We start from the raw sequence: 13,383 nt of genomic DNA, 5'->3' as shown, positions 1-13,383 counted from the left end.
GTAGTGATTGTGATGATCCTTATGCTCCCATGCAATGGGAAAAAACGATGAGTTGAAAATTAATGGGAATCTAAAGCTGTACAATTTGCTATCGATTGCTTTGGTTTATCCTAATCTGGGAATTATATTCCTGGTAATGACGCTTATAACTTTCAAAATTCTATGTTCTGTATATTTTGCCGTAAAAACTGCAGTTTCTAGTAACACTTATGGCTTTGGCAATTATTACATTTCTAATCTTTTTTATTGCGGCCACCTTTGGAACAGTAGCATACCAACCATATTTGACAAGTAAAAACGACAGTGATAGGCAAACTGCAGAAATTTTACATAGCGTTCTTGTGTTTTGGCTGGTTTTATAGTTTTTTCATGGTTGTTGCCGCAATTTCAGCTTTCCTAATGAAAAACAGAGAAGAATAAAGTGACTCGTGTCAAAGAAATCTCAAAAAACCAAAAAGCAGTATGAAAATTCAGAAACAGCTTTTTTCAATGAAAAAAGACGCAACATCACAACTCTGCTACAACGGAGAGTATTTTGTCATACAAATAAAGATTTTCTTGCTCAAGTACCTTTTTAATTTATTAATTGTTTTATTCAAATCACATGAATCAAAACAACCGCAAAATTTAAACTTGGTTTTGTCAAGAAAATCAGAAATTTCACATATTGAACTTTAACTTATTCGTATCAAAATCAAGATATTATTTCACTTGCGACAGCAATTGTGTTACAATTTGTTACTAGTTTTTTTCTGTAAAAAAATTTTTAGACTCAGCGCATGGTCTTCGCTATTAGGAACATTGCGAGACAAATTTTGAGCATGTTAATTTCTTAAATATCCATCCTACCCAAAAAAACTTGTTTTTTTTTGCGTTGGTTGTAAGTTTACCTTTTCGTTTTGTTCGGAATTCATTAAAATTAATTTTTGTTAGTTTTTTGTCTTAATATGTGTCGAGCAGTGAGACCTAAAAGTGTGAACTAATTTTGAAGTCTTTGTGAACTTTTTGACCTAAAAATTTTGGCATACAGCTTTTTGGCTTTTTGATTGACTAAATTTTCTACGGATGCTAATTTTTCATTCCATTGCCTTGGCATAACTTTTTATAAAGTGGCTTGATTCAATTGATAGATATATATATTTTTGAAATTTTGTCAATTTTGTGTTTGATTTCGATATCTATAGTGCGATATGAACAGTGCTTGAGAAGTTTTTCAGCAAAAAAAAATATTTGAATGACCTTGTTGTGATGTAAATATACAAATAATAAATATAATAGAAAAAAGTTCACTTATCGGATTGAGATGATCAGACGAAAACTGGGAGAACTCATTAGTGATCAAAACGCCAGCTTTAGATAGATAAATTGATAGAAAAAATAGCAAGGAACTCTGGTTAAAACAATACGAGCATTCTGCGAACAATTTTACGTCAAAACTTTTTTTGACGTAGGAAAAAAATCGGTTTTTTGAATCAGTTGCGCAGGGCAGAGTTTTCATCTCAAAGGAAGGCTGAAATTTTTAATTTATGGTCGAATTATGAACAAAAATTTTATTCAAGATATGATAACTTTTATGAAAGTTCTCGATAGTCCATTTAAAATGTTCATCAACAAAATATGCAACAGAAAAAATTCTCCTTAAACTAAAAAAAAGGTTCACCCAATTTACTATGCTAAAATTTTTTATTTTTTTTCCACTAAATATAGTTGCGCTAAATTTCCAAGCATCAAGATGTTTTCAAGGGCCTAAAAATGAATCAATGTCAGGCCAAAAAAAAACTTTTTCCAAATGTTTCAAAAACTTTTCAGTATTACTTTAACTATAGGTTAAATCGTGTCTGAGGTGGTTTGAAAAAAGTTTATGACTGGAGCTTTTCTAACGTTTAATCTTGAAAATCTTGAAACACAGTTGAATCAAAAACACTTGCCCCTTTGTTGTCGAAATTTTTGTTTATATGATGTATTTAATTATAATCAAACTCTGCCAAGCAAATTGATCTTGATATACACGACCAAATGGTTTAAAAAAATTTTCACGCAGGAAAAAAACCGATTCTCTGAAGCGGCTGCGATGGGCAAACTTTTATTGCAAAGACAATATTTCTAGATGACTGAACAACAGTGCACAACCAACAAAGATTCGTGATTTCTTGTGCAGACAAAAAATTTAAATATTTAGCCATGGTTTTAGTTTCAAGAGTTTCGAAGCTGAAAAAAATCATATGTCAGTTATTTTTTCAAAAGCCAATAAAAACACCTCTGACTCTTATTTAGGTCACGTTGATAGATTTTTTTCTCTGATTTTTCAGAAAAAGTCTTAAAGGTGCTCAACAGAAAGGCAATCAGTCATATCAATGTACTTATGAATGCCCTGAAGTAGCTCTTGCTAATTTGCCAGTAAGTAGGCAAAAAGTACTCTTCCATTGCGAAATTCAAAAACTGAAGCTTTTTAAAAAACAAATTTTGAGTTCGTTTTTTGAGTTCTATAAATCTTTCCCCGCAGCCTGTTTGCTTTGTTTCTTCAATTAAAAATTAACTAATCAATTATGGATCAAAACATAAGCAAGAACTACGAAAGATTCGAAGTTATGGGCGCGTATATATATCTAGATCAGTTTGCTTGACGTTGTACGAATACATTTAAAAAGAATTAAATAAACTAAAATTTCGACAACAAGGTGGGAAGTGTTGTTGATTCAACTGTGGTTCAATATTATCTCTGCAAAATAAAAAATCATAGTTAAACAAAAGAAGGCTCCAGTGATACACTTTTTGTATGAAAAACTCTTCTGACATAACTCAATCCTTAAATAAAACGAAACTAAAAAATTTTTTAAAACATTTTGTCAAAAGCAGTCGGCTTTTGGCTGACCTCTGTTTACTTTCTGGCCATTAAAAATTTATCGATTCTTGAGAAAATCAGCAAATTTAATTTTGTGGAAAAACAAATTAATTTCTTTTTACATTATTTTGTGTAAACTTTTGTTAGTTTAAGGAGAAGAAGATCTCCATAAATTAATAAGGTTTTCACATTAATTTCTGTCGCTTATTTTTCTGAAGAAATTTATAAGCCACTGACTATCGAGAAGCTTCAGAAAAATTATCAATTTTCGAATGATTTGTTTTTTTTGATGAATTGGGCTTTAAAATAAATATTTAAACCTTTGAGCCCTGCGCAATCGCTTCAGAGAATCAGATTTGCCGTAACTTTTTTTATCGTAACTTTTTTTGCAGGTGCTTGTTTTATTTCGTTCCGAGTTTCTTGCTATTGGAACCATTTGGTCGCGCAAAGATCAATTTGCTTGTAACTAGATTTAAATATATTTTATAAATTAGATTTTCGACAACAAAGTGGGAAGGATGTTTTATTTAACAGTGTTTCAATTAATTTTTTTTCAAAATCAGGAAACATAGTTAAACAAAAGAAGGCTCCAGTAATATATATGTCTTTCAAGACAATTCTGAGATAATTCAATCTTTAAATAAAACGAAACTAAAAAGATTTATAAACATTTTGTTTAGAAACCAATGTTTTGGCCCGACCCCCATTTGTTTTCTAATCATGCGTCTGGTTTTTTTGTGATTTCATTGGAATTAAATGCCTTATCTACAATCAATTTGGAAGGTTTTCTGACCAGGATTGATGAGCTACTTACGCTTGAAGAAAAATAAGCAACGCATTGGCACATGAAAACTTATTGGCAACGCATTGGCACTTATAAAAATGAGCTCCTGTTAAATATTTCTTTTGTTTTTTGCTTCAGAGCATTTTTTTTAAATATTAGAATCTCAAAAATTCTTGTTAAAAATTTGTAAATTATCTGAGGAATAAAATTACACAGAGAATAAATAATTCTGCGTTTTGTTGGATGTCGAGGTACACATTTATATTTTGCATAGTAGCATGGAGTATTTGCACCCATTAGCGTCCCGTACCCAGTAAATTTTCTAAAACAGATCTGAAATAATCTTTTTCAGATCTAAATTTCAGATCTGAAATAGATTTTGAAATGCTCAAAAAACGCTTGGATATTTTAAGGAATGGTTAGTTCAGCTCTAATTTCAGATCTGAAATTTAGTTTTTTTTGGTTATTTCAGATATGAAAAATCAATGATCCTGACACAACTTTTGCTAGTTTTGATTTTTTTGTTTTGATAGATTCTGCTAGCTACAAGCAGGTATTCGGCAAAATCTCAAGTTAGAGACTGCCAAACTATGTTTCCCCGAGCATAGAATAAACATTGGAAACGCATAAGTAGCGCATGAAAAACTAAAAATTTGACAGGTTTTAACAGTTTTTGAAAATTTTTAAAGCAGTTGAAAAAACTGTTTGTGAAATTATCCGGAACTTTTTTAATCGCTAGTTAATAATATAATAATTGTGTATGGCAGAATTATCAAAAAATAAAAACCTAATTTTTTGCTCGAAATGCATAAAATATAATTCAAAAAAATTCTCAGATCTGATTTCAAATCTGAAACTTATTTTTTCAAGGCTATTTCAGATCTGAAACTTTCTATTTCAGATCAATTTCAGATCTGAAATTTAGTAATTCCTTACAAGATCAGAAATAAAGAAGTTCAGACCTGAGAATCAACTTATGTAAGAAATAAAGAATTTCAAATCTTGCACAGAAAATCGCATGGGTACGGGGTGCTAAATATCTCATTAGAGTGATGTCTGAGACGGATAAAGTCTTCTCCTACGCTAATCTCAAAACAAAATATTGAAACTTTGAGCCTATTAATTTATTCGATCCCAAAATACTTACGAAAAAAACCGCATGAGATATAACTTAAAATCAAGCGAAAAAAATGTTATGAAGATTGAAATTACACAAAAGAAATGATCCATCCTTGTTAGCAAAATTGGAACAAAAAGTTGAATTCTACGTTTCAATGAATACATTCCCATTTTCCAAATAAAAATTTGTACAGTTTTTATGCAATGAAAAAAAATAAACAGCAAAGCTTAGGAAGAACTTCAAGTCAACATTTTAACATTATTGCATCGGAAACTCTTGATTTGAAGAAGAATTTACAAGATTTTACTTGAACAACTTCACTAAACATAACATATTTTTAAATAACCCTGGAATTAGTTTTACAAGATCTAAATTATCTCTTGAAATTATTCTAAATTACATCACCTCAGCAAAATTGAACATGGTAATTTGAAATTTTCAAATTATTGTTGCGCAACTAAACATGTTTTTAATATATGATTATTTTAAATTTATTTGATTCCATAATCTTCGTTTAATTTCTACGACACCAATAAGCTCAACTTATTTGTAAGATATCTTTTTTTGTTTTTATCAATTATGAAGATGTGTTCCCGCACTCTTATCAAGAATTTAAATTAGCGAATATAGCGACAGCGGGTTTTCCAAAGGGTTTAATTTTACGACAGAAATTTAAAGCAGATGTAGGCAAATTTTATAAGGCGCTATTTGGCGGTGCCAAGATTAATTCTGAAGGGGGTTGCGCGCTCCGAAAAAACTTGATCATTTTTATTCCGAGGTTTTAGCAAAGCAGTGAAAATTTTGAGCTTAAAATTTTTTTCGTTACCCTTAAAATTTTCGATTGGAAACTTTCATCGGGTTTCATCATAGCACTTTATGGGTGATAAAATTTTTTAAAAGGCACTGAAAGCAGTTTTTGCTTCTCTAAATATATGAACTTTAACGCTATTTTACTTTCGTCTAGTTGCCTGCAAGCAAGCCCTTCAATTCATTAGAAGCATTTTCCTTCACTTTGTTCACATTTTTTTCCTGGACTTCAGGTGAATTGATATTGACCTTGATTTCTTCTCTGTACGAACTTAGATACAGAAAACTGTTTGCCACAATTCGACACTGCGTTTCGTTCAGCATTTGACCACAATCTTCAACAAATTTGGCCTGAACAAATTGAAGTAGTTCTGCTCCACATCCGGAATCACCGCCTGAAGTTTTTGCCCCGTCTGAAGTTTGAAAATTAATGACTATTTTTGAAATTTTTTTGAAAGAATTGAAATTTTAAAACTTGAATATTTTTTTTTCTATCGGTTACTTTTTTCAGCTTTTAAAATTTTAAGTTCTAATTTGGTCAGATTAAAATATATTCTTTAAAAACTGCTTGAAATTAAAAGCTACATTTTCTCACAGTGATGAAATTGCTAATATAACACCGGGCAGAAAACAACTGAAAAATTATCCACATTATTTTGGGAATGAAGTATTTAGTTTGGTTCAAGCTGCTTTTTTGTGTTTTAGAAAGAGCTTGAGAAAGAATTTTCGAGCAAAAGAAAAAATTTTACAATTCCTTGTCGATCAGTTGCTAAAATACAATATATATGAACCTAGCTGACAGTTAAGTTAATGTTAGAGTAATGAAAAGAATTTAGCAATTTCATAAAAATAAATATAAATTTGAAGGTTGAAGAGAATTAAACATGCCTGTTTTTGAGCCTTCATTTATACCCTGAGTCGCTTTTTCAGCTTCCAGACGCTGTTTCTTCAGAGTGGGAGAAATTGGAATCTGTTTCTTGTCATTCATCTCCAGCTTGATTGTGAACATCACTTGACCTTCAGTGTTCAGGTCAAGGGTCATATCTTTCTGAACTCCGTCTTCCAAATCGCTATAAAAAAGCAGATATTGTCCGGAACACATCATGGCGTGAAACAGACCGGACGCATTTGCAGAAAAGTGAGTCGATTAGGGACTTATTTAGGTTGAGAAAAACTCAACACAAATCGACTGTTCGAACCAACTCAATAAAACAAGAAAAGATTATTTTGCTTGACCCAAATGGCTTATTTTTTGACCGAATCGACCCGAATTGGTGGCTGTCTGAAATTACTAAAACATGCAAAAAACGGGTCAATTTGTGTCTTATTTGTAAGAACGAAGTTGAAAAACATTTCAGACGAATCGATGGATTGAAGTTGTGCTCGATGGTGCCAAGTTAATCGATTATTTCATCGACCGACCCAACATATTTGACTTGAGCCTGTTTTGATTTAACTTGTTTGACTCCAGTAGATTAGATGGGTCTTAATAACTATCGTGTCCTATTTCGATTTCTAGAAGTTCAATTTAATTATCATATTTTGGATAGCTTAAAGCAAATTTTAGAGTTAAAGTTTAAATATACAGACATATTAATAAAATTGTAATAAAAACAAATAGGAACGCATGGTTGATCTTTCGTAAATAATCATAGCTGATGCAGACTTGTTTCATTGGTTACAAGTGTTAAAAATGGCCGTCGATTTTTCATGACTCAGCGACAAGTCAGCAATGAGCCATCGATGATGTCATTTGCATCAGTCCTCGATAATATATGTTGTTTTTTTTCAAAATGCTTTTTTATGCCGAAATATTGGTCCAGTTTAATGCATGCTTAGGGTATAGTGAACATGGTCCAATAATCAGGGAAGTTGTTTACAATTTGATTGGGTTTACATTTGTTTGGATTTTAAACAGGTGGCAAAAAACAATGGTTAATTGGTCAACTTGTCTTTTCTCTCGTTGTAATTTTTAAAAATTGTCTTTTTTGAGTATAAAAATCCGGTCGACTGTATTTTCACATGAAAGATTTCTTCTCGCTTTTTCATCAGATCATGATTCGACACTGTGTTCGGCTGCGTTTCGAAGTTAGAATAAGTGTTAGCTCCCACCATTGAAAAATTGTGGGGGAACTTTGCATTCGTGTTTTAATTTTTTTTCGTTTTTTTGTTTCCACGCAAAATCAGGAATCATGAATCATTTTAGTCGCAATTTGAACGACACTTAAAATTTGGAACCATTTCTCAAGAAACACCGGTTCGAAATAAGAAATTTTAAAAGTATATATACAAGAGTGGCCACTTATTGAAGCAGGACAGGCATAAAAATCTATTTAAAATTGAGATTTTTTCTTTTTTCATCCATTTTGTTGCTTTTTCTGCGTCCAGCAGCAATAATTGCAGTTTAGCTAAAAAGTGGAAAAACTGCAAAAAAAAATGAAAAAAGCTTGTATTGAGTAATGTTTCTTTCATTGCGAAAAATTGTTTTGAAAAACAAAAAGATTCAGATCAGTCTTTTCCGACACTGAGAGACCAATTTATGAATTTTTATTTTGGTTTTCAAGTTTTGATTGATGTTTATTCATTTTGTTCTCCTGTTTGAGGCGACAATCCTTGAGAAAGATAAACGAAAAAAAATGAGGGCCGAAAGATTTCTCTAATTTGAAAAATAGGATGGCGAGTTTTCTCATGTTCTCAAAGCTTGCACAGAAAGTTTTTGCACAAACTGACAAAAAAAACGCGAACAAATTTTAAAATAACTTACTTCGTATGAAAAAAGCTTTGAGTTTGAATCGAACAGAAGTTTTTTGCTATTTCTGAAAAGCTTTCAGAGATACAAGTCAAGCCTTTAAATGTGAAATTAAAAAAAAAACTCTTTTTGCTAACAAAAATGACTGAAATCTTTTACCAAGATTGTTGGTCAGATAGTGTACAAACAATACAAAACACTTTTGCTTAACTAAACCAGCCCGGAGGCCCAGATCGCAGGTTACATATTTAGGTTGACAAGAGCGCATATGAACAGCGCCCATTTAAATATGACATACTTGCAAGAACTCACCTGGCAAGCTGCAGTGCAAATGCAATTTGAACCTCAATCATACGATTGCTGGGCCTAACACTTCCGGCCTGCACCCAGGTTCAAGCGTTAATAATCGATTATATTACAATTTTAGTACCAGCTTTACAAAAATTGAGAAACAATCGATTTTAATCAATTATTAATTGATTATATTTTTTCTTTTTACAATCAAAGTATAATTATTTATATTCCATTATAATCGATTATAATTGATTATTTATTCGTCTATTTTCTATACAATTATAATAAGTTATAATTGATTATAATCCCCATTATTTTTATTCAAATTTCTAATTCATTAGGTTTGCACAAAAATCCATTATGATCGATTATATATGATTATAATCCTTTTTGTCCATTTTGTCGTTGTCCAAGTTGCATCTAAATTGCTTATATTTTATGCTTTTTTTAGACGTTGGTTCCTATGAAAAGTGAGAAAAATGTTTTGAACGTTTTCCAATCAATTCAGATTTATGAGGTGTTTTTTCGTTTCTTCCCAATTAGAGTTGTTTTGTGATGCATATTTCAAGTTTTTTTAAGCTCCAAAACATCAGCAAATTGACTTGGTTTTATTACTGATTCGCAAGATTTAGTTTCCATCTACCGCGGGAACCTTTCTACTAATATGAAAGGATCTCTATGAAACTTTTGTTTCGTGGTAAAACTTTGTATTCAGATGAAGCAAAGTGTTTAAAAGATCTCTCAAGAGATTTCCTTATTGACACAAAAATAATAACCCATAAGATATAATTCGAATATAGTTTTGAATTGACAAAACTTTGGGAAAATAAGAGATTATAATCGATTATTATCAATTATTATTGATTTCAAGGGATTTTTGTAAGACCTATAATCAACTATACTCGATTATAAGAGATTATAATCTCTTGGAAAATATCTTGATTAGAATCAATTATAAAGCCTTTAAATACCTAATTTTGGTAATTATAATCAATTATAATTGTCAAAAAATTATCATAATTATCCGTTATAATCGATTAGTTACGCCTAAAATTGGATGCGGGGGGCGCCACAATGCGACTTCGACACTCTTTTTTTAAATTGGATAGCTGGCACAGTACGGAGCTGGCACAGTACGATAGCTGGCAAAAAAAGATACGAGAGCGCAGTGACTCTTGAAAAAAGGAGATCAGCGATGTATTAGGTGACGTGGAAGAAACAAATGCAGGAACATAATTAGTAATTGACACATCAGATCTTTTAACTGACCTATTTTTGAGAGTTGGCAGAAGAATGAAAAGCTTTTACATACATTACGAGGCCAAACTGTGCACTGGATAGGAGCACAATTTTGTGTCTGTATGTTCCTGGATTACAGAGACAAGTTTTTAAACCGGTTAAAATTTTGTCGGAACGATCAAATAGAAGGAAAGAACAAAAGAAGAACAAAGGGAGCATTCTTGTTGAGGAATCAGCTTACAATGCACAAAATGCACAGTTTGGCCTAGTAATGTAGGTGCATAAGAACGAGATGCTCAACCTTATATTTCGGCTATCGAGATAACAATTCGATATATTTCAAATGTCACGACGAGAATTGATTAATTTTAAGTTTTTGCTTGACAAGACAGCGTCTACACCAAAAATATTCAGTAGCAAATGGCCTTGAAAGTTGAAACCTAAGTCGAATTTCGACGCAGGATGCAACAAAATGCAACATTATTTTTTAAACTCTTAGAATGAGCACCCTATACATTTTCTAAGGGTTTATATCCAATATTTAATCATTTTTTATGTGTGAGCTTTGACCAAAGCACGCATTTTTTGAAATTTTTTTAAAAATCTGAAAATCTTCGTTATCCAAAATTCCAGAAAACTTCAATTCTAGAAACTTTGCCCGTTTCTTAAAAAAATCGCTTGCAACACGGAATTGATGTTCAAAACTGCTATTTCATAAAGTTTGGGGAAATCTTCGAAAAATGATAATAAGTTTGACAACATTTCCATTTTTTTGAAAACCTACCATTAGTTTTCAAAATCTTAGATCCATCTCTGCTCCTAATCTAATCATTCTTTAGAATCTCAAGCGATCATTTCAGCCCATTTTTTTTTTCTTTGTGATCATCAACAAGGTCTTTTCTTTCAACGAAACTAGAATTTTAGCAATTTTGAAATCCTTGAGAGGAAAAAAATGAGCCTAATTTATTTAATTTTTTTTAAATTAAATTGAATTTAAAACAGTTCGTAAAGGTACCGATGCTATTTTAAGTAAGTAGAAAAATCTACCTATAAAGTTTCATATAAAAATAAAATGTATCTTAGCTGTACCTGAAGTCCATTTCGGCAGAACCCATTGGATCGTCTCCGTCCCCCACTCCATCATAATCCCAGAAAGTGAGGATCAATTTGAGACTCCGAGGACGCACCTGAACAAAATTTAGTAACTAATTCGTGTTCGATTTCTTTCGAGTTTAGATCTTAAATTAGAAGCGACTAATAATTTTGGTAACTATTTTACAATTAGTAACTAATAATGATGAGTTAACTTGAAAAAGTTAAATTTCTCGATTAATAATGCTACAATAAGGATTTTTTGAAATTTGAAAAACCTGAGACCAGTAGCGGATTTAGAGGGAGGGGGAGGGGAGGGAGGGGGCGGACACTTTTTTCTTTCAGGGATTCGACACCCTTTGTACTATTTTGAGATATCCATTTTTGGATGACTGACCTTAAAATTGTTCTTAAGGCGCCTTTTTTGTCAATATATACTAATTTTGATGAGGGAGCACGCGCCGAAAAAACGCGATTTTTTGGCCGAAATTTTCCGAAAAGTGCATAAAAACCCCTTTTTTGGCCTGTTTTTTGCGGCGGAGAAAAGTTGATCAATCTAAGGGTCTTCATAGTGATTTGGGAGAGCTCAGAAAATCAATTTGGTCGACCTAAAAAAATGTTCGAGTCCCAGCATGATTTGTGCTCGTTTTTTGAGGGTGAGGCAATATTACGCTGCCCAAATTAAAAAAAAAACAATATGTTTTTCTGAAGCAGGACCCTGACAAGGGTTTTCTGTCAAGAGTTGAAAAACTCGTATGTTGGCCCTTTTACCTCGTGGAAAAATAGTCTTAATCCAACTATTTATCTTACCTCGAATTCGAAGTCTTCATTATAAGCCGGATTTTTGGTCCACTTTTTGACCCTTGACTTTTTCGCTGCTTCTGATGTCATGTCCGACATCCGCAAAATACAATAAGGATCAGATGAAAACATATCAGCTGTCATTAAATTCTTGGCGCCTTTCAAGAAAATTGTGCATTTTCCAATCGGCTCGTTGAACTTTCGTTCCATTTCATTCAGACAAGAGTCGATCGAAAGTGTGAACACATTTTCAGCAAGTTCTTTCAATTTTGGAACTTCCGGGTTGAATTGACAAATCCACGTGATTTTGGTCTCCGGTGATTGGTCAACCTCGTTAAGAGCTCCTTTCAGTTTGATCGTGAAAAGCGTGCCTCTAACATCAATAGCAGAGTCGCCATCTTTTGAAGCAGATACGTCCGAGTTTTTGTGATATTCCAGAAGGCTATAAATCAATGTGTAGATTTCAGACTTGCAGAAATCGAGCCGCTCTTTGAATGAATGCACTTCGTCTTTATGAGTCATTTTTACCATTCTTACAACACCTTTTGAAGACTTTCCGTCTTTTTTGGATGCTTGATTGGAGACCAGTTCTATGGAAGTTATGGCGGGAAAATGAGGGATCCATTGCTGGTCGAAAGTTTTCACCCAGCCCCAAACTGCGTTGACCTCCATGGGGATAACTTTTTGTCTGACAATTTTTCCAGGAGATGATTTTTCCGTTGCCATTTTAAAATAAAAACTGTAGTGTCTGGAAAAAATTCTAACGGATATACAAAACTTAGACGGATATTGTTTCGGTATGCGATTCTAGAGTTTAAATGTATTATTGTTGACGTCAATTTATGCTGAAAGTTTTTTTCAAGTTTGGATAATGATATTGTATTTTTTTTTATTTCTCTTCAAGTTGGAACTAATAAAATTTTACAGTCTCAATGTTGGCAACATCTGGCCTTTAACCAGTTAGAAGCTCCAGTTGAAAAATAAAGTGTCTTGTGAATTCTTTCTAACACGAACGCAAACAGTTCTTTTCCAAGTTGTCATTCATAAGATAACGCTCGATTGAAAAACGCATCTAGTCATTTTATGCAATTTTATGTTAATACAATTTTAAGCTATATTCAGGAGCAATTGGCGTAAATCAATCAATCTCAGTTGAGAAATGATATTTTAATTTTCGCTCCCACTGAGTTTTGTATAATGTTTCTGATAAATAAAAAAAAAACATGGACTTAATTACAGATGCAAAGATGAAACTGTTTAATTAAATTAAAAACGTTTTCACCTCGTATAGTTTGTTTGTAAACTCAAAATATAATTTTTTTACTTACCTATAAGCAAATGTTTGAAAAAAATTTACTTAAGTATTTTCAACAAAACATTTAATTGAACAGTCGAAAAACTTAAGGCTTCAAATTCAACCTGATTTGAGCAACATTTTATTTCTCGCATCAAAATTAAGGCTCAATTTTTTTATTATTGATTTTTTGATAATTACAATTAAATATATTTCCCAAAATTAGGTGTTCGAAGGAATCATATATCGATTCTAACCGTTATATTTTCCAAAAGATTATATTCTTTTATAATCCATTATAATTGATTATAGTTTTTACAAAAAAAACTCTTTAGGTTGAATGTAATCGATTGTAATCAAT

The 13,383-nt window shown here is 31.9% G+C and overlaps 1 protein-coding gene across 1 annotated transcript; it reads right to left on the bottom strand.

Moving 5' to 3' along the window:
• Positions 1 to 4,997: 4,997 nt before the first annotated feature.
• Positions 4,998 to 12,694, bottom strand: LOC134851135 (uncharacterized). Its single transcript, XM_063867087.1, has 4 exons — positions 11,738 to 12,694; positions 10,925 to 11,022; positions 6,442 to 6,623; positions 4,998 to 5,966 (listed from the first exon to the last, which is right to left on the bottom strand). Exons 1-4 carry the CDS (start codon positions 12,452 to 12,454, stop codon positions 5,707 to 5,709), a joined length of 1,257 nt encoding a protein of 418 aa, XP_063723157.1. The 5' UTR covers positions 12,455 to 12,694; the 3' UTR covers positions 4,998 to 5,706.
• Between the last annotated feature and the right edge of the window lie 689 nt (positions 12,695 to 13,383).

Source organism: Symsagittifera roscoffensis, chromosome 7, assembly GCF_963678635.1.
Source record: "Symsagittifera roscoffensis chromosome 7, txSymRosc1.1, whole genome shotgun sequence".
Classification (NCBI taxonomy): Eukaryota; Metazoa; Xenacoelomorpha; order Acoela; family Convolutidae; genus Symsagittifera; species Symsagittifera roscoffensis.
Note: the sequence above shows the minus strand (reverse complement) of the source record. Positions and strands in the feature narration are given on the sequence as shown.

Excerpts from the sequence above, each read along its gene's own strand:
- LOC134851135 (XM_063867087.1), bottom strand. The coding sequence starts at position 12,454 with ATGGCAACGGAAAAATCATCTCCTGGAAAAATTGTCAGACAAAAAGTT. Across the intron at positions 11,023-11,737 it reads ATGAAGACTTCGAATTCGAG|GTGCGTCCTCGGAGTCTCAA; the intron begins GTAAGATAAATA and ends AATTTTGTTCAG. Across the intron at positions 6,624-10,924 it reads TCTGCCGAAATGGACTTCAG|CGATTTGGAAGACGGAGTTC; the intron begins GTACAGCTAAGA and ends GCTTTTTTATAG.